The sequence below is a fragment of the Formica exsecta genome, unplaced genomic scaffold, assembly GCF_003651465.1.
Source record: "Formica exsecta isolate Colony F162 unplaced genomic scaffold, ASM365146v1 scaffold245, whole genome shotgun sequence".
Classification (NCBI taxonomy): Eukaryota; Metazoa; Arthropoda; class Insecta; order Hymenoptera; family Formicidae; genus Formica; species Formica exsecta.
The window spans coordinates 235,838-261,551 of record NW_021849727.1 but is presented as its reverse complement, the minus strand read 5'-3'; the positions used below and the strand labels follow the sequence as shown (position 1 = coordinate 261,551).

Genomic DNA, 25,714 nt, shown 5'->3' with positions numbered 1-25,714 from the left:
CAGCAGGAAGTATTAAAAGTACTCGAAGTAACAATTCTAACGCAGATGGAGAATTATAAGGTACAATGCTAAGCAGTTCGTCAACTATACTTTTATTTTTTTCTCTGTTTTCTGCACTGTAAACGTTGACCACAAATGCAGCTAACTGAAATTAGAGCACGTTAGATAATTTATGACTATAATGAATTATATGCAAATGTTAGCTAATTATTTGCAACACACACACCCCATATCTTTTTATTAAATTATTAAGAAAAACAAAATATGTATATATATATATATATAAATTACCGCTTGACAAAGCTTTGCAAGAATAAATGTAGGGGTGTTGGTTCCTCTCACACTATTGAGCAAACGTTCCCTTAACATTGGATACTCAATTTGAGGCACTTCATCCCACTGTTTGGATATCTTTGCATGTAAAGTTGTCGCCGCAAAAAATTGCACTTCAAATGACTGAAAAATAATGTAAATCAAAAAAGGTCAACTAATTCTAGATCACTGTTAAAACACTCAAAATATTTCCAACTTATTTTCTGATTACAGCTACATTGTTTTCTTGTTCAAAAATAGTGTCAAAAGTTATCATCTGACTCTGCTTGTAACATTCCTAAAGTATAGAATTACAGAACCATCGGGAAAAAAAGAACATTATAAGCGAGTTATAAAAGAAGTAGATGTAATAAGAGAAGATAAATTAGAAGCTTTGTAAGAAAGAAGACCTTAGAGGGATCCAAAAGTTGCCATACAAAGTGCCAGGCCTCGGGAGAGGCTTGCACTTGCAAAAGCCATGAATGAGCCTCATTGTTGCCCGCCGAGTAGAATTGCTTGACTGCGTCGTCGACAATCGTTGCATAATCCATTCCAAGCGTCTCGTGCTATGTCGTTTCGACAACGTTCGATATCCGTTGTTCTTATTAGGGCAGCGTACGCCCTACAAGGAAATCCAACACACCGGTCAGGACGTCGTTTGTGCGTCCAATTCGTATTACTGATCGCGCATTTTTCCAATTTTTTATCATCTTACTTTGCGAGATTCAATAGAGCGCTTCTCACCCGCACGATAACATAACATTGCACAACATAAGCCTGATCTAATCTAACCTAAACTGACCTAGTCTTACTTACCGCGGCCATGTTTTATGTATGTAACATAGAGTAACGACTTAAAGTTAAAAATGTTTCCAATCATTTGATTGGCCAAGCAGGAGGACAAAGATTTTTTTATTCTGATTGGTCGATGCCAAACATTTAGAGTCTTTTAGGAAAATACGCGACCCTCGCCAATGGCAGAGCTCGAAAAGTAAATTGTTTGTTTATGACGTTGTCGTGACGGTCTGAGAATGATGAAGAATGATTGAGAGAGACAAGCTTGAAAACTTGAAATCGTAAATTATACTGTGAAGAGTCATGATGTCAAAAACAACGTTTGTGTAGTTAAAAAATGAAACGAATTGTGTCGTGACGTTTCGTGAGGGGCCTCCTGTGCTTAATTGAAAAACGCTCAAGGTTTAAAACTCTCGTTGAGAAATATCCGCGTATCCAAATGGTTACGATCTCGCATTATTATAACCTACGCCGTATATGCGAACTTTGTATCAGCTGATGGGCTCAATGTAACTACGCGCACAATTTTCCGCCGGATTGTCCAAACATTTCGTTTCCACAACTCACCGGAGGAAAATTTCGTCATGGCAGATCTCGCTTTAGGGGAGCTCAGTAGTGATCAGACTGAGAAAGTACTCCAATTCCAGGTACTTTTATCGTCGGGCTTTTCATTTTAAAGTCACGAGAATCGACATTTATCCTCGTATTATCATGACATGACATAACGATTGTTTCCAGGATCTCACCGGTATTGAGGATCTATCAGTATGCAGAGATGTTTTGCAGAGACACAACTGGAATCTGGAGGTTGCTGTTCAGGTATGCTGCATTATTTTCCTTAAATCTCGATTCACTTTTACATGTCTCATAATTTCCAATATTTACTTTTATAATCTGATACAAGATAATTAAAGAATATCTCTTTTCTCTTAATGATAAACAAATTAGCATATTAGCGCATTTATCATCATTTCATTTATATATGTATCACTAATAATGTCATATATATATATATACCACTGCGTAGCAAGGTAAATGGATGGTCTCTCATGTACGTAGGCGCCTACATATATATATATATATATATATATATATATATATATATATATATATATGCAGAGTTTCAATTTGTATGATTCAAATGATTATATTGTAGGAACAATTAAATTTATATGAAGGTAGACCATCCATGTACGCACAGGATTCGCGTGCTCGTCCACCACAAGTTGTAGATGACAGTAGTTCGAGAATTTATTTTAGTTATCCAGGAAGTTCCGGTGGAGGTGGTGGTCTCTTATCCTATATTTTTTCTATGTGTTACAACATAGTGAGCAGTATCCTACAGTTGTTGTTTGCAATATTTAGGAGGAACGTTAGACCTGGTAAATAATAGATATGATAAGAAACAGTCTTTAGTACATCTCTTTTTCTTTTTTTTTTTCTATTCTTTCTCATTCTTGTTCTATTTCTTTCTCATTCTTGTTCTATTTCTTTCTCATTCTTGTTTAAATTTAAATTTTCAATTCTAATTTTTCAATATATATTATTTGAATTCTATTCAAATTTTATGCAATAATCTTATCCAATAATTGCAAATTTATAAAAATTGATTTCAACAATTTATAAGATTTTGGTAATTATTTTTTTTATCGTGTATATATATCGATTTATAATTTGTACACTCCAATTGAAGCCAATATATAATATCTTTTAAGTATCCTCCGATCCAGTGGAAGATGTAGTCAACTTTATTAGGTCTTACGAGGAGCGTTATAGTAACATTCATCCAGTATTTTATCAAGGCTCATACAGCCAAGCTCTTTCGGATGCAAAACAAGAATTAAGATTTTTATTGGTATATTTGCATAAAGATGAGACACAAGAAGTTGACCAATGGTGCAGGTAATCTTGCGACAGCAAATTATTTCCTAAATGAAAATAGCACTTATACACATACATACATATCATAAATGATATAATGTAGCAAGAAGTGTGCCTTTCTTCCAGAAATACGCTGCGTGATCCAGAAGTGATACGGTACATAAACATACATACTTTGTTCTGGGCATGTAATGTAAAATCTGGAGAGGGTTACAAAGTTGCGGAAGCGCTGAAATCGGGTTCATATCCCTTTTTGGCACTTATCGTGCTGAAAGACAATAGAATGACAATAGTCGGTCGGTATGTAGTTAATTCGTTTATATGCGCTTTGAAGTGAATATTTGTATATATGTCTAAATGTTCGCGATTTAATTAATATGATTTTATCTTTTGTACAGATTAGAAGGTGCACCATCTTCTGCTGATTTAACATCGCGTTTGCAAACAATCATAGAACGTAATGAAATTAATTTGATCCAAGCACGTCGGGATAGGTAAATACGAATAAAATTTTAGAGAATCCCAATTTAAAAAAACAAAAGAAAGGGGGAGATATATCTGGCATCTGATCAAAACTTGCGCTTTTTTTGAAAATCTATTGATACATAAAAATTGAGAAATTAACGTTATTTATCAAAATTGTTTTTGTATGGATATTTTAGAGCAGAGCGTAGCGCGGCGCAATCGCTCCGACAGCAACAGGATCGCGCTTACGAGGAGTCGTTACGCGCGGATCAAGAGAAAGATCGCAGAAGAGAGGAGGAGCGAAGAGCACGGGAGGAGAAAGAGGCCCGAGAGAAAGAACAATTGAACGCGCAAGAGCTAGAGATACAACGTATACAACTCGAGAAGGAGCTTACTATTAGCAAAGTACCCCTCGAGCCGGAACCGTCTAATCCTAACGCGTGTCATCTTCAAATTAAGCTTGGAGAGAGAACGATGAAAAGAAGATTCCTTATGACTGACACAGTTGAGGTAATTCACACGCGATGAAATCGTATAAATATATAGATTAGAAATATTATTACTTATATAGTTGATGTGCAAGATGAAACATTTGCAAAAATTATTTGATGTTTGCATCTGTTTGAAAATTTCTCTAATAATTATTCGCCAGATTGACTTTTATTGTAAAAAATATCAAACTATATTTTTTTTTCTTTCTTTCTCTTTCAGGACGTTTATCACTGGATATTCAGTCAGTCAGATTCTCCGGCGAGTTTTGAAATAACAACGAGTTATCCCAGGAGAATTATCTATCCTTGTAGAGATATCTTAACTCTATTGGATGCCGGCTTAACTCATAGAGAGGTCCTGCACATCAACGATCTAGATGATTAATTACGATCGTTATTTCGATACAATATTCTTCGAATTTTAGTGTCATTCCATGGGAAAAATGATACTGTTGTAAGAGACACTTATTAAGAGATAATACGATGCGCGCGACCATCTATACACACGCAAAATACACATGCGTATATATATATATATATATATATATTTGATACATTCTAGTACTTTATGTGAGATATAACTTACTGTATGCAAAAGAAATATGATTATAATTACGTACGATTGTCATGAAATATACAAAAATTATAAAAATCAAAAAAAAAAACAAAGTATGTATTTGTTACATTGCAGCTCATTAAAATTACCAGTGTTAATAATTGATACATTTATAGTACACTACTGCACTCATCAAAAAAACACATTTCGAATAGTAAGAAAAAGTTATATAAAAGTAAGAATGCCTATTAAATATTAAAAATTTTCTGTATAACAAATGAGCGATTTCGTAAACGAAAATTGTACAACAAACTCTATTTCTTTTATATCTGCTGATTAAATGTTCTCAACATTAAAGAGCGTACATGTGATATGTATATAACATATAAACACATGTTTCAACATTGGAAAAATTTCGATGCATACTTAATTTCGTTTTCCTTGTTCATTTCCATTCATTTTCTTTGTTCGTGAAATGTACACTGATTTTAATATAGATAAATATAAAAAGAAGCATTTTGCATAATATTACGCGTTTAAAGCGCAATCAAACATCACATTCGTTGTTAGTCTCATATATATGTAATTATAATATACATATAAGTAATTAGTATTGAGAAAAAATAAATAGTAGTTTATTTATAAGCTACATATCAATAGCAATAGTAAAATTTTCAATAGAAAATACTTATCGACTGATTATAATATTATATTCAATAAGACTCGCGCGTATAGCTATTATCTTTGAATACGCGAGAACGTGTACGAAAAAAAAAAAACGAAAAAAAAACAGAACCTTATCAGTTATCAACCGGTATCGTCACATTTATTTATAGAACGATGACAAAAGTATCCATTTCACAATTTTACGCAATGTTGCCTGCTGTTATAAGTAATATATTCTTTTTCTTTTTTTTTTTTTATGCTATGATAATGTGTATATATATATACATATATATACATATAAAAGATTTAATACATTTCTGTTCTGATCAAAATTTTTTCTTTTAATTTCAAGATATATATTTTTTTGGAGTTTTATATAATGTACATTTAGCTCTGGATTATATATACAAATTCATCGTTTCGTCATATTATGCTGTATGTATTTACAGTAAGTGGGCGTAAATACAATTGTGAAAGCAGAAATATTCCATACCCTGTTAATGACATTTATCGGTATTTCTGTTAATTGTTGAAAATTTTGAAATTGTTGCTAAAGAAGCTAAGAATTTGTTGCTTACTACTATGACACAGTAGCAGATTTGATAAAACTCCTATACACAATATTCTATCAATTTTCCGCTTTGTAATATAATATTTTTCTGTTACCATATTTTTTAACAAATACCAATATAAAATACCAACACATGTTAACGCAGTATGGAATACTGCTGGGATGCAGAAAAGAATTATCTGTTGGATCTTTTTAACATTCTATTTCGAATTTTTAGGTTTTGGCGATATCTTTGCTCTCTCCTTGGAGTATTGCGCGCGACTGTATGCGCGCAGAGTGTTATATACTTTATTGTTTAGTTTGACATCAAACCCACCTGTATCTCCTGTATGGATACCTGGTGGAAATTGTAACACCCGACAAGCATTTATTCTGGAAGACATTAACATGTCATGTTTTGTAACAATCTGAGAATCTTTGCCAATCTTCTTATAACCACAACGTGGTATCGAAGCATATTCTTTTTCTATGCTCTGAAAAAAGTAATATATACAGCATATTTTACAACATGCAATACATATATATAAATAAGTTCTTAATCTATACAATGTTTTATATATATCTCATTGTATACAACACTTACGACAAAACGATCAAAGTCCCTGTTGCTATCATCCACATTAAAGTCTCCATTTTCTTCATCCTTAGTATCATGCGAAGAGTTACGGTAATTACTATACGAGATACTCACTGAAATAAAAGAAATAATTTTAAATAGCCGCGCGCGCCCGCATACTATTTATTTTTTTCTATCACCTTTCGAATCGCGATTAAATTTTTCTTCTGTGCGCTTTAACATCGTATCGTACTCCCAATTAAACTGTGTTTGCAATAAATTCGCTATAACCTCATCACTACCGGTATCGCTCGCATCATACGTTTCTCCCATATTTTTGTCTGTCTTTTTGTTCGCGCCATCGTCATTGAAATATTGTTTCAATTCTCTGTGTGGCAATAAAAAAATAATTTTAGACACGAAATCACACAAATCAAACGTGTCAATTCTATGTTTTGATTCCAATTTTGAAAAACGTTAACGTAATAACTTGAGATAATATTACAATAAAACGAAGGTCACATCATCGCGCGCATTTCGTTGAATATCATTAATCTTATAATGTGATAAATTATCAGAATGTGTAGCAATGCGCAGTTATATATTTCTCACGATAGATGCATTGTGCGTCATAAAAAATTAAAAGTATCAATTATTTTTTATATATGAAAATTATTCGATACAGATAACCGATTCGTCGCAGGAAAGGAAGTTGGGATATTTATATACCTCTCTTGCATACTCGCGGCCAGCTGTTCTGATGTGATATCCAGTAGATTGACAGGATTCTCTAAGGGTTGTATTTTCGCCCATACTTTCGGAGTTGCCATTGTTTTAATTAATAGGTATATTTGATCGAAATGAGACTAAAATTGTACGATACGAATACGATCGACGATCGTCCAGAAGTTGAGGAATGAGAAGGAATACAATACGTACAAGATACGCGACTCCTTCGTCAAAACACCGTTCTCCTTGTCGTCGGGAGAACGTCAGAACGTGTTGTCCGAATTCCGAATAAACGTTCCGTAACGTACTCGGCAATCCGATAAAACAGTGTCACCTGTGTATCTCCCTCGGGATCGACTTTATCGACGGTAAAAAAAACATTCTATAATCTCACTTATCAACTATCGATAACAAACTGCTTTAATGTATATAAAATAGAACGCGCAATCATATTTTTATATAATTAGTTTTCTATGAATAAATCGATTTTTGTATAAAATTTTATTGCATATAAAAAGTTGTGTATTCGTTATAAAAAAAAAACTCATATTCCTTTGAATTGATTATATGCTTATTAAAAATACATCCCTCTCTTCATTTTCTATTTCTATTTTATAATACACATACACACACGCACACACACACACACACACACATACACAGTATATCTATTTATTGAATATTAAAACAAATAATATATATTATTTAATCCTCATTACTCATTACCAATTACACATATACTTCTAAGGTACAATTTGTTAGTAAACGAACACACTTTTAATTATTATTAATTTATTCCAGTAGATCTAATACATACACAAACCGATTCTTTTTTTTTTTTTGTCTTTCTAATAATATTCCATTCACTCCATTTCGCGTATCTCAAATCGTCCTCCAAATTCCATAGCTAAACTCTAAAACCTAACCTTAGAAACTTAGCTATGCCAAAAGCAATGGTTTGGCAAGTTTATTAACGAGAAAGTAAAATGGTTCTCTATAGTTTTTGAAACAGGGTAGAAAAAGACTGAACAATACATGCGTATGCTTATTTAAAATCGTCGATATTTGGTAGTACGATCGCATTAGTTTACTCTACGGTAATGCATGGGGCACGGCTGGTGTCTCTCAAATTTACAAGTTTAGTATGTTGTAAATCGTATATTATCGGATGGTTTTTTTATAAATACGATGATCTAATATTATGTACAGAGATATTATCGGTGTCATACGTATAAAGATAGCTGCTACACTTATTTTCAAACTATACGAACATTAACAAAATGCACAATGCCATGTTACGGCTCCGATTTTAGTATAAAACAAATCTGCTCATCCAAAAGAGAATAAAAATGATCCGCTCTTTTTCTAACATAATAAAAACGCACTCACAAAGAAGGTAAAAAAAATTTATTTTGGACAATCGTCGTTCCTTTCTTATCGAAAGCGCGAGATAATTCTCCAAATTATCCTAACAAGTACCTAAAATAATTGAAACGTAGGGAAACGAATTGCATCGTATCGAAATTATACCCATGCATTACAATAGTGCATATTACGCGGTAAAGTTCTCTCAACTACTTGTCAAATGTCAGTCTTGACCTAATCTGATTGCCGTCGTTCATTTGCAGTGAACGTACAAATTAAAATAAACCGTGACCCTTAAAGTACCGTGTGTGAATGTTGTAAAAGTTTACCGCGCTTACACGTAATCTATTGTCGCAAAAATTTGACATAAATAAATTACAAGTGACAAATTATTTGAATTAGCGCACCTTAAAGGTAACGACATGGAGATTTGCATTGAATTAAAAGGTCTTAAATAGACTTAAGTAAATAATGTACTCCGGTACTCTTACGTGTGCGATACATTAAAAGCTAAACGGGATGTATAAATCATATATTCTTAAAAGAGAATCTTAAGAAAATAACCTACGTCATTTCCTATAAAGAACGTATGTATAAATACAAAGAATGTGAACTCTTGAATCTAGATGCCGAATGTACACATAATAAATACAGAAGTAATGCAACTCGTAATTTATAAAGTATTATGTTTTTACGCGCTTGGAAATCGCCTCGTATTCTTTTTCTAGAAAAATTCAGCTAAAAACTGCAATTTACGAAAAATAATATTACAGCGCAAAACGATTATCTCGCGGGACAGTTCGATTTGCGCTATTTTTAGTCCTTGTTTGAGCCATTGTGTTCCAGCACTTAATATTCAGGCTGTAACGTAAATAATATATTCGTTACACACGAGAAAATCAAAAATTGCATTTAAAAATTCATAGTCAAACAATCAATAATCATCTTGTTTATATCTTTGTAAATAACTGTTACAATATCACACCCGATCTACCATTATTATAAACACATCACAAACCTGTAAAACCTTGCGGTGGTTGCCCGGGTACTGAGTATTGTGGTCGGAAGTTTCCGAAATTAGCTGCACCCGCGAAGGTGGCCGGCAATTGTCCTCCGGAGAAACCGGCCGGGAATTGTTGCGCTAGCAATGCGGCTTGACCCGTCTGAGAAGTGCTACCGCCAGGTGCCGTCGCCGCTAATCGGCTCAGTATAGATCTTTCGGACATTTGGAGTCTCTGAGCAACCGGTGGAATGCGAGCCAATGTCGCCGGCAAGCGGCTGACATCCGATTTCATGTCGGAGAGCAATTCCTCTAACTGATTTAACACCTATAAAAGTACAGTTTCCACATTAAGAGATCTTTGATATTCACCAAATCTTTGCATTTTGAGAACATTTGTTTTGAACATGTAACACACAATTTATAGATTTATTAATCGAACCAACCTTATGCAGCACAGCATTCGCCGGTTTATTACCAGCAAGGCTCTCTTTACTAAGATGTTGATGGGATTCGGCAAGACATTCGACTTCAGCGAAACGCGCATTAAGACTCATGGCAGGATGATTAGGATCTTGCGTAAGATTCAGGTAGGCAGCTCGCCTCAACTGCTCTTCTATTACCAATGCCTGTTCTAAGAGTTTAAAGCGTCTTGCCAGGAATTTATTTTTTATTTCCAAAAAGTTGCCTTTTCCCATGTCCATCTTAAATGGCTCGTTGATAATTGCAAATCTGCAATAAGTACAGTAATCAAGTATGATTAAAAACCAGACAAATTGAATAATAGCAATCGTTAAATCATACTCTTGAAATTAGAGTTTATAGATTATTCTGTGATTTGGAGTTATATAAATAAATGCTATCTAAATACTCGATATTTTTAACAGTCGTAGGAAATATAAGAATAATTAAAGCAATGGTATTATTATCGAGGATATTTGTATTCTTGGAAAGTTTCTATATTACCGAATATCGTTTTGTATATCTTGCCAGCGCCCATAACCGTGGGTGACGATACCAGCTAGAAGCCAATAATCATGTCGGCGATGCCAGATATCATATTCGCGGCCTGGCACAGCAGCTTTCTCCTCGTTCAGCCAAAGTGTATGTAATTCCGTGAATCCGCCGTCGGCTATATTAAACATAAACTTACGCTTAGGCTTTACCACATCTGGATCACAGTCCTTTACATCTTTTTCTTTATCTTTCTCCTACAAAAAAAAAGTAGCATAAATTAAGCTGCTTAAATGCACGCTTCTTCATCTAGCATCCCGCACGAATAAATACCTCTTTCTTCTCAACTTCCTCCTCATCGTCCTTGACAATAACGACATCTTCTTCCGGTTCCGATTTCATCTTATTTTCACTATTCTCCATCTTATCATCATGCTTCGTTACAGTCTTCTCATCTTTCGCATCAGACTTGTCCTTCTCCTTTTCTGCGGTATCCGTTTCAGCATCCTTTTCCTCCTTTTTAGCATCCTCCTTTTCCTTATCTTTCTCGGAGTTCACTTCATCGTCCTCTTTCTTCGGGTCTTCCTTCGAATCTTTCGCATCGCTACCCTACAATAAAAGATAATTATCCATTAACATATATTTATAGGAAGTGATATTTTAAGATTTACTTTTCTGATCAAATAAACAATATTTCGCGGCTTTCGGAGGATTCGATCCATCTGATACCAACCTCTTTATCCTTGGATTCATCTCGAGATTCTTTAGCTTCCGAAGAATCGGAATTTGCTTTGTTAATCTCGTTGCTCGTACCAGAGATCGAAGTAGGGGTAGGCGTAGCAGCGGGGCTAGGACTTGGAGCATTTGAGGTAGCCGGTGTAGCACTGGTACTACTAGTACCAGTCGCTGCATCTCCGACACCCTCCACTTTTACAGGTTCCACTGGTTTACGTATCATTTCCGGCATCGAATAATAGCCATTGATGTGTTCAAATTCTTGAACCTAAACAACATATATCCTGTATCCTATGTTTTTAATACGGGGGAGAGAGATGAGGGGGGCGAGTTAAAAATGGCGCTTCATCGTGCAATAGATACCTTTTTTCTAATCAAAGACATCACGCCGATTCTCGTTAGTACATGCTGTCGACTAAGACCCTCTCTCGGAACACCGTCAGCAAATGTTTCCGCATTATCGGCACCTGGTTCGCAGAGATGTCGCATAAAGAGCGAAACATAGGCTTTGAAATTCTTCTCAGATTTACCACGCAAGTCGCGTACCAACCTGAATGATAGAGGATTTTAGATAAAAAATTGTATTACTTATATAGAAGGACAAATATTATAATTTAAACAATACAAAAGAATAACAACTATAGCTTCTATTTCATAATATTGCAATGTTGTAATATACATGCACAACATTCACGATACATGTTCATACTAAGTATAATAAAAAATTGTACAAGACGATTCTAAAACACAGATGTGTCGTGATAATAATTATATAAAATAAAGCAACTAACCATTGAGAATTGAAAGCGTCTTGTGGTGGCATTCCATAGCGCATAATTGCATTGAGGAATGCTTTCCGTTGTCTAGCATTAAAACCTAGTACCTGTGAAAAATATACATGTAAAAACGCAAAATAATTGTAATACGTTTATTTTTAAATAAAGTGAAAATTATTTCGATTTTATTCTTAAGTCTTTCTTTTTTAAGCCCACACAAATGAAATGTAGAGATATATGTGAAAAGAGTATGTATAAAGTATATATCGTATCTTTTTTAAACAAATACTAACCTCAATATTTCCATTTACTCTGGCAAGTAGAGGCGGTAAAGGTCTGTCTTTTTCGTCGCGTCTCTCCAATCTTCGTCTGCTTCTACGAGATAATAAATCTCCGTCTCCTTTCTCGTCGAAATCGTCGTCCTCTTTATCGTCGTCGCTGGGCGCACTAAAGTCACTATTATAATCTGATAGATTTTCTTGCCATGGTTGGTCATCTCTGGCGCCTTGATCGCCGGTTACACCACCGTCGGTATAATTAACTTGTTTTCGTACTCGTTTGCCTACGATTAATTCGACATGCATAAACATTTGTTTGTCTTTTATGTATCAATATTATTTGAAGATGTATTTTTATACATCAATGTAAATTTACCTTTTCCAAGTGTTCTAGCAATATCCTCCTGTTGCTGTTCGTAATGGTGTCTAAGCAGTTTAATCCAATATGCCGGATCTGTATTCTCTGCTTCTTGTTTTATTATCTCAGTATCCGCCTCTTCCTCTGTCTCACCTTCCTTCGTCACATATGAGGCAACTTTGAAAGAACTTAAGTACTCATTGGCCCAATTCTCTTTCTGCTCAATACCTTCCTTGCTTCTATCTAACAATTCAGCAACAGCTTTGTCATCGTAATGTATAGCTTCGTCCTCCTTGCCTTCTTCTTCTTTGAACAATTCTTCCGTACCTAGCATGAAACAAATGCACTATTGAATTTATCATAATTATATAACAGGATAATAAACAATTGACAGAATTTGATAGTAAATACTTTCAATTAGCAGATATCTTATAACTGTAATGGATTAATAGAGCTTACCGAAACGTAAGATATCGTCGAGTTCCTGTTTACTAAAATTGGCGCCTTTGCCGCCCATGCCCGGTCGTACGACTAAATGAGTGAGCATCATTTTGCGCTTGGCTACTTGCGTCACTCTTTCTTCCACAGAGTTACGCGTGACGAATCTGTAGATCATAACTTTGTTGGCCTGACCTATCCTGTGAGCTCTGCTAAATGCTTGGATGTCATTGTGCGGATTCCAATCAGAATCATAAATAATCACGGTATCAGCTGTCGCTAAATTGATACCTAAACCACCAGCACGCGTGGAAAGCAAGAAGACAAACTGCTGCGCACCTACAAATAAAGTTTTGATTAAGAAACAAATAAAAGATATCTTTTTTTTCTTTTTTTTTGTGTCTTATTATTTCACTTTATATATGATAAAATTAATAGATAAAAGATAAGTTTATTTTTAAATTTAGAGGAAAAGATATAATCTTATACAAAACAATTGGATAATTATATATAAACTAATTTTGAAAATGCTTACCAGGAGCGTTAAATCTATCGATAGCCTCTTGACGTTGCGAACCCGTTATATTACCATCTATTCTTTCATATTTGTATCCTTCACCTTCCAAATAATCCTCAAGAATATCCAACATCTTGGTCATTTGAGAAAATATAAGGACTCGATGTCCATCGTCTCGCAATTTCTTGAGCATTTTGCTCAATAAAACCAATTTGCCAGCCGCTTTAATCAATGCTGATGTTTCGTAACTTCCATTCGGTCCAGTCGGTGCTTCTTGCGATGCGGCGGGGAACAAGTACGGATGATTACAGCATTTCTTGAGATCCATCATTATATTTAGCAATGATACTTGTTGACCACCTCCTTTTGGATTCAGAGCTTCAAAGTTTCTTGTCAAAATGTATTTGTAGTATTTCTTCTGCATTGGTGATAATTCGACACGTACAATAAATTCAGATTTGCTAGGCATATTCTGTAAAAGAAACACATGCCTGTTGTAATATCGACAACATAACATAATACGCTAATAAATAAATATATAATTGTATCTGAAGATGTAAATATCATTCATTAATAAAATTAATAAATGATATTAAATTAAATTAAATGATATTTAATTAATGAAATTAATTAGTAATATTTTAAAATATTTAAATTTCTAGAATCATCTCATAATTTTATGAAAAAATGATGAAATGGTTTAAACCGTAACATATTACATAATCTATACAGAAAAGCTACCAACCTTCAGTACATCAGCTTTTAATCTCCTTAACATATGTGGACCAAGCATCTCGTGTAGCTTCTTGACTTGTTCTTCCTTCGAGATATCAGCAAATTCGTTTTGAAACGCGGCCAAATCATTGAATTTGTCGCGGCATAAGAAATTTAACAAGTGAAACAATTCCTCCAAATTATTCTGCAGTGGTGTACCGGTCAATAAAAGTTTATATGCAATATTATAAGAAGCTAGTAATCTGAAGAACTTGGATTGGTTAGACTTCAATCTGTGAGCTTCGTCCACGACTAAAACGGCCCAATCAATAGAGCCTAAACATGCCGAATCTATGGAGATAAGTTCATAGCTAGTAAGTAAAACATTAAACTTGATTGATGATGACCGGATTTTGGAAGCGCGTCCGCTACGCACAGCGCCTTCTTCGAATGACAATTCATTTTCCCGAATCACAATACGACTATCTTTGTCGCCTATAAGAGAAAAATTATATTTTATCACACATTCGTTTATTAAATACATATATACATTAAAAATTGTTATTAAAAAAATAGTGACGATGCTAACCAACATAAGTAACACAATAAAAGTCAGGTGCCCAAGTCTCAAATTCACGTTCCCAATTAATGATAGTCGACAAGGGAACAGAGACCAGAAAGGGCCCTTTACAGTGGCCTTCCTTATATAAGGAATACAAGAATGTTATAGTCTGGATAGTTTTTCCCAGACCCATTTCATCGGCCAAGATTGTGTCTATGCCCTGGCCCCATGAATATCTCAACCAATTTAAGCCCTATAAATTGAGATCGTAGAAATGTAGAAAGCGTGTAGAAATTCGAAAAAAAAATTTTTTGTATCTCTTCTTAATGCTTACCTCTAATTGATAGGGATGCAATTGCATTCCGGTTTGATCCAGATATTCTGGTTGTCTCTCATATTTCTTCTTGAGATCCGTCGTAGGCTTATCTGGTGGTGGTGTGTATCGTTTTGGAGTCCTCTCCTCGTCATCAATTAGCTCGCGCGTTTTCGATTTCTTTCCTTTACCTGAGATTGCATTCCATTTCTTTTATAAGAACACAAGAGACCTCACGTGTGAGTAACAAAACTAAATCTGATATTTTTGTCCTTACCCTTTTTTCCTTTACGTGATGAATTAACATCGCAACAGTTTGCAGCTCTCAAATCTAGATAATATTCTATAGCCTGTTTCAAGCCAGGGATGTCCTCGTGTTCGTCTTCCCACGTTGCCTGATCATAACCAAGTTCTCTCCACTTTACAAGATACGTCGCCCTGCCATCTCTTTGCAATCGATGATTGATCACTCTGTGAACTACCAGCCATTCTGGACGTACGCCATAACGATAAAAACGTTCTTCCAAATTGTAGTCGTCCCTGTTGGTAGCACCATCCTGCTCTTTCAAACGCTTCACGCGTGAATCGCTCTCATCCAATGGTTCCTCCAACTTCGGCGGTTCGTCCATGTCGTATTTACGATAATAATTTCTGATTATATAAAAATCCATATAGCGTGATTATACATATTTATGTATAAATTGAACAAGTAATATCATTGCTGAAAAAATTTCTTACCTATACATAAGTGGATGAAAAACATCAAGTTGCAATTCTGTTATCCAGTCGCAGTGCCAGTAGGACATATCTGCCCACTTGACGAAGAATTCGCGCATTTTTCTTTGCTTAGGCGTAGCCTTGCTTGTAGAAGGTTCCTCTGACGGCGTGTCCGAGCATTCTTTCCATCTCCAGGTTAATATTTTTGCCACTAGTAAACAGAAATAAAAATTTAAAAGAAAATGTTTAAATTACTAAAATGAACTATATTATATATCTTCTTAAACATTACTGAAGAGATATATTAGGTTAATAAACCTACCTCTCCCTCTTAGTGGTGGGCAAGAACATCTAGGGCATTTCCAATCACCATCAGGAATCTCTGATAGAGGAGGATTCAGGCAATGTGTGTGATATGCGCTTGTACAACTGTCGCAACACAATAATTCTCCACCATCTTTGCATACTCTACAGAACTCCATATGTTCGTCATCATCTTCTGCTGCACCTGAGAATACAAATATAACTGTAGTTATACATATATCACTCAATGACAAGTAGTTGCAAGACTCGTTTAGATAGGAGCAAGGAAAATCAGGTTGGTATGTGTGAGGATACGGATACCTGCAATACCTTCTCCTTCACAATGAGCACAACTCCATTTCCCTTCAGGTGTCTCCTCCAATTCAGGCTCTAGGCACACTAAATGATACGCTCTGGGACATGTGTCGCACAATATAATTTCCCCCCCTTGTTGACATACTTCACAGTAATCCTGATGGTCAGTCTGTAGAAAGCAAAAAGAAAAAAAAAAAATAATTAACCTATTTTTTAATCAGATAAAATAATTTACAGAATAAAAGATATCTATGAAATCGAAACATAATAATTAAGCATATTTAAAGCATGTTGCACGAGTAATTATGCCGCTTTAAATATTACTAAAGAAAAAAAAGAAAGACACATTTATAATTATTTTAAGGCAGAGTCAGACAACGTAGCGTATGCGTTCTTGAAGTTTTTTAAATATTCATTTGTGTGTGCACATGTATAACATGTTTTTACCGCCAACTTTTTTATATATTAATTTATATATCATACATACATACATACATATATGTATATATATGCATGTATTTATATCAAGTATCAGAAATGTTATATTCTTTATAACAAATTTATAAATTTATCTTAAGTTGTTTCTAATTATCAGTAAGAGTTAACATTATAAGAGATTTAAATGTACATATTCAAATGAAAAGAATCGCAATTGTGATAATATTAACAAGCACAATAATTAGACATGCGTCGACATTGGCAAATTATAAATAAATCTCCAAGCTTTTAGTATGAGAATAATGATTATTACGTGGCAGTCCATGATTTGCAAGCACGTTTAAAACAACAATGAACGCATAAGCAGATGCTGTGTAACTCTACCTGGAGACCTTCCTCTCCATCCGGAAACTTGGAAGTAGTTTTTGTTTTTTTCTTTTTCTTCGTTTTATTGCCGATTTTGGTTTTCGCCTTTCTGCGAACTGGTGGCTCGGCCGGCGGTTCGACACCGCTCTCTTCGACGCTGCCTTTGTTACCCTCGGCGCCAGAAGGCTCCTCCGCATCGGCCAACATCTGCTCAAATTCCATATCAGAATCCGCCGCGGAGCCTGCTGCGCTACCTTCCGCTTCCTCGTCCTAAGTAAAATTCAGTCATAATAAAATACTTATATAAAATTAATGTCGTGCAAAAATTAATTCAAACGCATCTCACACATACTGAGCTTCCTCTTTTACGTTTTCCAAGCTTAATCTTAAGCGTCGGAACTTTCGACGCTTTTTTGCCTTTTTTCGCTCTCGAGCTGCGGGACTTTTTCTTCCTATCGCTATCCTCGTCGTCTTCCTCCTCGTCCTCGGGTTCCTGCATAGCGCCACTTCGATTTGCTCTAGCATTTCTACTATCGTCGTCAACATTTGTGGATGAGACATCCGCGTCTGGTTGCGTATGTGGATTTAATTCAGAAAAATCGCGCCATTTTGCTGCCACCAACATCATAAGTTTTGACATTGGAACCTAATCATTCAAAACAGAGAGATTGTTACTAAAGTAAATGTACTATAGTCGATAAATTATCATACTAAATACGAAATGTATGATTATGGCTGACATGGCATAAAGAATAAAAAAATGTACGTACTTTTGGATTTTCTTTCGCTAAAAGTGGTCTGACGTGTTGTTGGAACAGCTTGTATGTTGTCAAGTTTTGGAAATCAGCATCAGAATACTCAATTTGTACATCTGTTAAGCCAAATGTATTGCACACTTCTTCAATTGTGGGCATGCCTGTTGTCGGTTCTTGGCTCTGAGTGGTCGGTGCGCTATGGCTGGAGGATTTTCTGGACGATGACTTTCTGCTTTTTCTATTGACGGCATAGTCGCTATCCTCGCCAGCCGCATCGCCGCCTGCTTCACCGCCACCGAAATCGCTTTCCTATAAATACGAAAATATTAAATAATGTGAACACATTATCTTTGCTAGATGACTTTTTAAAGTAATGATATGCAATCTTATACAACAAGCAAATGTATGAGAAAAATATACTTACATCCCCAGAATCGGATTTTTTCTTTTTCTTCTTCTTCTTTCCCTTCTTATCCTCACTACGTGCTTTCCGCTTCTTTCCCTTCTTCTTTTTTCGCTCTTCTGGTTCATAATCATCATCTTCTTCCTGTACAGAATAATTTTCATTTACAGTTTTAAATATCAAGTTCAAAATATTTATATATATATATAAATCATCATAAAGAAATCATAATTATCACAAAAATAAAAAAATATCAGTTTTCATTATATTATTTATGATTATAAGTTGTAAGTAATATTACTATTACATATTAAACTTAACTTGTTACAGAATATAAAACTTACTAATCTTTGAGATTCTTCAGCATCAGATGAACCATCTACTTGCTGACCGACATTCGGTATCTGCCCTCCAGTCTCTTCCATGTCATCCTCTCCTAAAAAAAACATGTTTCAAATTTGTTATTAGAAAATATTTTTAATTTCAATAATTATTGTTATTTTTCATAATATTTGCACTTGTAAAGTAATGTTTTATAAAAATAGAAGTTGATATATAAAGCAGTATTTTTTCAAAAAACAGCAGTATACCCACACACACACTCATACATATATGTACATACATACATACATACATACATACATACATATATATATGAGAAAATTAATCTTTGCTACAAAAACGGCAATAAAAGATTTCTTTTTTCATAAATATGTGACACAATTCTCTTCTGCAATATATTTTACGACTTCTATATTCTTCTGTATGCTTTGCAAATAATAATTTTAAACTTTGCAAGCGAGTTATATTATCCTCGATTATATTTAATGTAATAATTTGAGAAAATAATTAAATAAAATTAAAGATATTAACGATATAAATTCGATTGAACATGCATATTCTAATTTATCACTGAGAAAAATTTGACTTGCAAAGATATTTAATAATGGCCGAATCAATTGTGCTCTATAGTACAATATACGCGGCATATCTTTAATAATATGCACGGCAAAGAAAATTCTGGAAAAGCATCGAAAAGCTGAAAGAAAACAACAAGAAAAAAAAATAACGCGCCGAATATAAAATTCACGATCGGCGGAGCCGAAAGAAGGACTCACGCGAACGTCAAAGTGATTTTGAATTAATCAACGTTTCGCGAATGCTTTGTGCGAGTGTGCGTCCGCCATTTTCTTTAATATAGGCATAACTACATTCTACATTTGACATCAGGCAAACACACATACACGCATATTATTCGCGCGCGCTTATATGTATGTTCACACGTATTCGCACGCATACGTTAAAATACTTAATTTCTTTCCAAGTTTCAACCAAGAATAATTCGAGGAATAATTATGATCGCGTAAAATCCACGTTCATTTGCGGCGAATTTTTAGCGAAACTGCGATGGAGGTTAGACGCCGGCTGTATCATTTATAATCATGCGTGCGTGCGTGTATATATGAATCACGCGCGCGCAACATGATGCGTGTGTATGTGAAACGCGGATCCATAACTTTTTTTGCGCGAACGCGTGTTACATACATTGTAACATGGCGTAAATGTGTAATTACGCTTCGTCGATTGGAAATGGTTCGAACTCGTATATAATTACTAGAGAAAAAAAATTCTATCTATCTCTTTCATACGCGTAATGTGTCATTACAGAATATTCACCGACATTTAATGAGCGTTTGTAGCGTTGAAATTAGAGACAAACACACAGAAGCGTTAAGTTATCTGTCGGTTATCATCACGGAATATAGCGTACGTGCAACCATGTCAGATTTGCAAATCAACCATGGCTGCGTTCGATTTCTTCAATTCTTAATTATTCGGAATTATGGATATTTATGATTACGTAAAATCGAATAAAACGACGCTAAAACGAAAGATATGCGATTGTCGAAATAGCGATTCGTAAAAAAAAATCTAGTTTGCTTCGAGAAACGGAGCGTGTAATATCATTTTTACATCATATTCATAAATGATAAATTTATCTCTCTCGCGAAAAGACTTGCCCGGCGATTCTGACCGCGTCGTCGCGACGTTTGACAATCGGCGAAAGAAGGTTAGCGACGCGTGTCTTTCCCCGTCACTCATTTACGCGAGCGAACGTTCACGCGCATTCACGGCCTCGAGATGATTTCGCTCTCCTTCGGAACTCTCGGCAATGCAGCGTGGCGGCGTCGACCGATTGAGATGCGTCGGCAGCCATTTATGTACCGAAAAGCGCGCGTCCCGCGTTGTATACTATACGTCGCACACCGTCCGGCTCGCACAATTGTCCCGATGCCATTCTCGTAGCTATGTCTCTTTGTCTGTGTATGCTGTCTCTCTCTCTCTCTCTCTCTTCCTCCTTCACCTTTCACTCACTCTCTCTCTCTCTCTCTCTCCCTCTCTCACACACCACACACACACACACACACACACAATCTCTCTCTCTCTCACCTGCGTAGTTTTCGTCCACCTCCTCGTCCGACGCCATTCCTCGGCGAGCACGCTTCTCGGCACCGACGACGAAGCACGAACGTTACACTACGATCACCACGATGAAGACGACGACGACGACGACGATCGTCAAACCCGCCGCTTCGCGCGGTGTTCGCGATCCGCTCGACGACGTCGACGATCACTACAGCGACTCGCTTCTCCTTCTCGTTACACCACTTCTCCTTTCACTTCACTTTTTCTCACGACAATATACTACAGAAATACCAACTTCGTTATGTACAGGCAAGATTTCGGCGTGCCGTGACTAGATATAACTTTGCCGATATATATACGTACCCATATACGAGAGCCTCTTCGCCACTACCGTTTCACTACTGTCGCCGCCGATTCGTCGTTTCTTTTCGTTCTTCCCCCACTCTGTTGCGTTTTCCCCTACTTTTCCCACTCCTACTTTTTCTCCTTCTTTCCCGCATCTACTCTATCGCTGATTCGCAATTCGCGCGCGAGCGTCTCGTAACAAAAAAAAAATAAATAAAATAAATAAATAAATAAATAAATAAATAAATAAACATAATGTCTCCTTTTTTCGTTCTCGCTCCAGTCTTTTCTACGTTCTTACCTGTCAATTTTAATCTATAATATCGCTACATCGAATCGTTTGACGTTTTCCTTATCTTTAAATGCATATTAGTTTGGTTTTGTAACGTCGTTCTTTCGCATTTTAAGAAAGTTCGTTCATAGACATAAAATATAACAAACGGAGCATTAGCTGTCGATATGAGAACAACCAATGAAATATTACCCTAACATAGAAATCCACGAATCGAAAGCTATATTGTTGTAGTACAATCTGGTACAATCCATTAGCTATAAGCGTTTAGTTGTTTTCTCTCTAGTTGTATTTTTTTATCGACTGCGCTATCATTGGATAACGAGAGAGGCGGAGAAACTGAATTTAAACATTTATTTATAAAATTTAATTATAAATTACTTTTCCAAGTATTTCAACGTCAAATGTAGCGCATGTCGTACACGGACTTCATCAACTTTTGTTAAAATACAAATGTTCCTTTTAAAAAAGATAATATATATATATATATATACACAAACAACCTAACCTATTTCCTAACCTTTGAGCTTCAAGACGCGACTAGTTCATCATATTTAATCATAGATGGCAACGTGATTGAACGATTTCGTCAGCATTCGGCGCATTCACGAGGACTTTTCGCAAGCGATACAGATAAATCTTTCGTAAAATGGTAAATAAATTGAATTGCTAACTAAACCGGTGTCACTCGAAAACATGATCTTGTCGTCTAAACGCTGCGTCTGCATTATTTGACAATCACGCGTAAATTCATAACCTTATTTACAAAAATACCGGTGTTTTTTCCGTTGACATAAAGGTTATATTTCTTTAAAAGTTTTCGTTCGCAAAGTTTACTTGTGCGACCGCGAGTATTTTTTATGCAATAATTAAAATAATTTACGGTATCTTACAGAATTTACTATAATTGGAAAAACGTATCAATGATTTCGTCTACTTGCCTATTTGATAAATTGTATTAATAATGACGTACACTTGAACGATGCGCATTATTATTATTTAATTTAGAAACTGTTATTATTTAATTTATAGCACGATTCTTGCATAATATTTAAACGATAATAAAGCAAAAAACTCACGAGTATTCGATTATCAATAAAGTTGCACAAACAATGATCATTGTTGAGAATAAAAATTGTAACTGATGTTGCAATAGTTTCAGAATATTGCATCTTGTAGAGCAAGTTTAAAAGGAGCTACAAGATCGGTACAATCAACGAGAAACTTGAGAAATGGCTCGAGAGAACGTTTATCGTTATGTACGCTTCAATCGACATCGCTGGAAATGCTCAATGTTCAAATGCAGCGGGTAAGTTTCTTGCTGTAAGAGTGAATGATGTTGACAATTAACAAAAATACTTTTGCAGATTCGACTATATTCGAATCCGGCACGGCGGCCAAGTTTCTTGTCTCAGTTCATCGAAAATATCAAACAGGAAATGCAAAAGAACAAGGAAATGAAGGAATCTTTAAAGAAATTTAGAGAGGAGGCTCAGAAATTGGAACAATCAGAAGCATTGCGCACAGCGCGACAAAAATTCCATGCTGTTGAATCTGAAGCTAACAAGGGTTCAGAAGCTATTAAGGAAAGGCTAGATACATTTAAAGAGAAGGTATATATACACAATCGACTTGTATACAGTGATAGTGTTATACAATTCTACAAGTTTACATTCAAAAGGTGCAAGAAGTTATCGAAGAGGCAAGTAAGACTGAATTGGGCAAACGCGCTGGCCAGTTAGGCGAAGAGATTACGAAATCTGCCAAAGATGCAGCAGAGACGATTTCTGAAAAGAGCCAAGCACTTGGTAAAACGGGTGCATTTCAAACGATATCGCACACCGCAGAAGCCGTACGAAATGAACTTGACCAACATGGAATTCTAGGTAGATAAATTTGAATAGACAGAGAATAGAAAACAGGATTAAATTTCATTTTTCCTTGATACAGGCAAAGTTTACGTTCCACCTAAAAAGCTACGAAAGAGGAATGAAGTGTCGATAGAACCTAGAGAAATTATGCCTGATCAGAAATCGACTGGTGTAGAGATACATAAAGATTTTATGTTTTCCAATGCCTGGCAAAAATTTAAGGTATTTATTGTACAGTGTCTTGTAAAAATTTAATGCAATGTGCAAATAGATAATGTGACAAATTTTAATTTAAAAAATACTTTTCTTTAATTCCATTAAATATTCTTTTAAAGGATACTAATCCATACGTAAATAAGGTAATGGACTGGAAGATGAAATACGACGAATCAGATAATGCTGTATTACGTGCTTCCAAATTGCTTACGGATAAAGTTTCGGACATTATAGGCGGATTGTTTCAAAAAACCGAGCTATCAGAGACCCTGACAGAGATCTGTAACCTGGATCCTAATTTTAGTAAAACTCAGTTTTTGAAGGATTGCGAGACTGATTTCATTCCGAATATTCTCGAAGCAATGGTCAGGGGCGACCTCGAAATTCTGAAGGATTGGTGTCACGAAGGGCCTTATAATATAATTGCACAGCCACATAAGGAAGTGAAGAAACTAGGACATTATTCAGATAGTAAAATTTTAGGTATGCATTTGTAAATTCATAACTCATTATTTATAAGCTGTATAATTATACGAGAGCAGTAAAAGAGGAATATCAATTAATCGTAGATATCGACAATGTGGATCTAATGATGGGCAAGATGATGGAACAGGGACCAGTTTTAATCATTAGTTTCCAATCTCAACAAATCATGTGCGTGAGAAACTCGAAAAACGAGGTGATTGAGGGAGATCCACAGAAAGTGATGCGCGTCAATTATATCTGGGTAATGTGTCGTGATCGAACGGAACTCAATTCCAAGGCCGCGTGGCGTTTGCTTGACCTTAGTGCCACCAGTTCGGAACAGTTAGTATAGTGCACGCGAGCATGTGAATTATTCGAAAAATTTACCCCGACCAAATGGAATCGTCGTATAATGTATATCGTTCTTGTACATTGTTGCTATCATTCGCATTGAAATGAGTGATTAAACGCGGTAGGAATTCCTTAGCGATCGCATTAAGCGATCTCACCGATCTAGCCAATCTATATAGAGCGCAACGTATTTCTTATAAATCAGAATGTTTATTTATGTGTACAAGATTCTAGAAATGCGACGTGTGTAAATTTTAATTTTGCATAATGTAAGTACGTACGCATTTTGTTGAGTTATTGCTTTCAAAATGATATATTTGTAAATGCACCGCGAAATGACACGCATCGTTCAATACGATCCGCGATTGTGCTAATTTTTTATTATTTAAAAGTAGTCCATTTTTAAGATAATGACTATTTATCGTATGCGTAACAGAACAAGTGTTTAGCGATAATTATTCGATTGCGTTTTTACTGATTAGCATTACATATTTAACATATAGAAATTTTCGCGCCCGCTTCTCTGTTTGTACATAACCTTCATTATATAATGTTAAACAATACAATATAAAAAATTTATATATTGCAGATTCATAAATATTAACTTTCAAATTATATTCAGAAGCGGATCTTGTTTGCAACTTGCTCTATAGTCATATGTAATAGATATTTAAATCAAAGCTTGTCAATCATATAGTTGGCAATGATAAACCATGCCTTGATCCTTTCTTGATAAAGATGAGTTATATATTTTATTGCTAGAGAAAATTACTAAAACTTATCTTTTTAATGCTTAAATCAATAATGCAAAAGAACAATTGCAGATATGAGCCTCTCGGAAATCATATTGACCAACACCATATTTTGTAAACTTCTTAATTTTAATACCCGAGTACTAATCATGTATTCTTGTATATTAAAATGAGGAATTTTACAAAAAATGGAATTGATCAATTTGGCATCAGAAAAACTTATATATTAGCTAAAGATTTTGAGAGATGAAATCATTTCTCTTTTCCATTTTATTTTAAATATGATATAAATCTGTAGTACACGAATGGATGCAATGGAATATATAGATATATCAGGTATGAAAATATATTCAGATACTAAACATTTGTTAATAAAGCTTTTTGTATATGTGTATGTGTGTGTGTGTGTATATGTGTATATATATATATATATATATATATACACACACATTCATACATATATACATTATATGTATATATGTACAAGCTGATATTTAAGATTGTAATGTACAGTGAGAAATTGTTAAAAGAACTGTTGATCATTTTTTAAAAGCTATATACAAGTTTACAGAGCTCAGATCGATTGGAATTGAAATGGAATAAAATGATACCCAGTGTGAACACAGCGAGCATAGTATTATTTTTCTATTTAAGAGATAAAAATCC

General features: G+C 35.0%; 5 protein-coding genes across 22 annotated transcripts in view; 2 read left to right on the top strand and 3 right to left on the bottom strand.

The window, feature by feature from the left end:
* The window catches only part of LOC115236183 (importin-13), a 13,988-nt gene extending 12,857 nt beyond the window's left edge, over positions 1 to 1,131 (bottom strand). Inside the window, exons 1-4 of one of the 2 annotated variants that reach the window (XM_029808473.1) lie at positions 1,028 to 1,104; positions 723 to 934; positions 292 to 456; positions 1 to 145 (exon numbers count right to left, since the gene is read on the bottom strand). In XM_029808473.1, coding sequence (XP_029664333.1) covers positions 1 to 145; positions 292 to 456; positions 723 to 863 — 451 coding nt within the window. In that variant the 5' untranslated portion in view covers positions 864 to 934; positions 1,028 to 1,104. Of the gene's footprint in view, positions 146 to 291; positions 457 to 722 lie in introns of both variants that reach the window. The other variant, XM_029808471.1, reaches the window with a different exon arrangement.
* Positions 1,132 to 1,289: 158 nt separating this feature from the next.
* LOC115236187 (FAS-associated factor 2) lies at positions 1,290 to 5,279 on the top strand. Its single transcript, XM_029808477.1, has 8 exons — positions 1,290 to 1,754; positions 1,846 to 1,926; positions 2,264 to 2,489; positions 2,823 to 3,009; positions 3,115 to 3,288; positions 3,387 to 3,482; positions 3,651 to 3,963; positions 4,165 to 5,279. The coding sequence occupies exons 1-8, from the start codon at positions 1,692 to 1,694 to the stop codon at positions 4,327 to 4,329; spliced, it is 1,305 nt and encodes a 434-aa protein (XP_029664337.1). The 5' UTR covers positions 1,290 to 1,691; the 3' UTR covers positions 4,330 to 5,279.
* Positions 5,280 to 5,486: 207 nt separating this feature from the next.
* Positions 5,487 to 7,308, bottom strand: LOC115236189 (serine/threonine-protein kinase RIO3-like). Its single transcript, XM_029808479.1, has 4 exons — positions 7,023 to 7,308; positions 6,494 to 6,681; positions 6,321 to 6,427; positions 5,487 to 6,210 (listed from the first exon to the last, which is right to left on the bottom strand). The coding sequence occupies exons 1-4, from the start codon at positions 7,121 to 7,123 to the stop codon at positions 5,938 to 5,940; spliced, it is 669 nt and encodes a 222-aa protein (XP_029664339.1). The 5' UTR covers positions 7,124 to 7,308; the 3' UTR covers positions 5,487 to 5,937.
* A 495-nt stretch (positions 7,309 to 7,803) lies between these two features.
* LOC115236179 (chromodomain-helicase-DNA-binding protein Mi-2 homolog) lies at positions 7,804 to 21,253 on the bottom strand. 17 transcript variants are annotated; one of them, XM_029808451.1, is made up of 25 exons: positions 20,351 to 20,534; positions 18,674 to 18,765; positions 18,351 to 18,473; positions 17,942 to 18,235; positions 17,518 to 17,817; positions 17,190 to 17,441; positions 16,374 to 16,536; positions 16,072 to 16,257; positions 15,771 to 15,960; positions 15,310 to 15,683; positions 15,054 to 15,223; positions 14,747 to 14,972; positions 14,189 to 14,652; positions 13,462 to 13,915; positions 12,948 to 13,265; positions 12,507 to 12,815; positions 12,146 to 12,414; positions 11,868 to 11,959; positions 11,440 to 11,626; positions 11,075 to 11,344; positions 10,675 to 10,950; positions 10,354 to 10,598; positions 9,834 to 10,119; positions 9,406 to 9,715; positions 7,804 to 9,248 (listed from the first exon to the last, which is right to left on the bottom strand). In XM_029808451.1, the coding sequence occupies exons 1-25, from the start codon at positions 20,430 to 20,432 to the stop codon at positions 9,244 to 9,246; spliced, it is 5,937 nt and encodes a 1,978-aa protein (XP_029664311.1). In that variant the 5' UTR covers positions 20,433 to 20,534; the 3' UTR covers positions 7,804 to 9,243. The 17 variants fall into 17 exon arrangements, with proteins under 17 accessions (XP_029664311.1, XP_029664320.1, XP_029664319.1 ...); XM_029808460.1 differs by lacking the exons at positions 7,804 to 9,248; positions 20,351 to 20,534 and adding exons at positions 20,781 to 21,035; positions 21,120 to 21,253 and having other exon boundaries at positions 9,398 to 9,715; XM_029808459.1 differs by lacking the exons at positions 7,804 to 9,248; positions 20,351 to 20,534 and adding an exon at positions 20,781 to 21,174 and having other exon boundaries at positions 9,398 to 9,715.
* A 641-nt stretch (positions 21,254 to 21,894) lies between these two features.
* LOC115236145 (mitochondrial import inner membrane translocase subunit TIM44) lies at positions 21,895 to 25,669 on the top strand. The gene is made up of 7 exons (XM_029808394.1): positions 21,895 to 22,045; positions 22,550 to 22,702; positions 22,761 to 23,006; positions 23,075 to 23,279; positions 23,344 to 23,486; positions 23,600 to 23,963; positions 24,050 to 25,669. Exons 1-7 carry the CDS (start codon positions 22,043 to 22,045, stop codon positions 24,295 to 24,297), a joined length of 1,362 nt encoding a protein of 453 aa, XP_029664254.1. The 5' UTR covers positions 21,895 to 22,042; the 3' UTR covers positions 24,298 to 25,669.
* Positions 25,670 to 25,714: the final 45 nt, after the last annotated feature.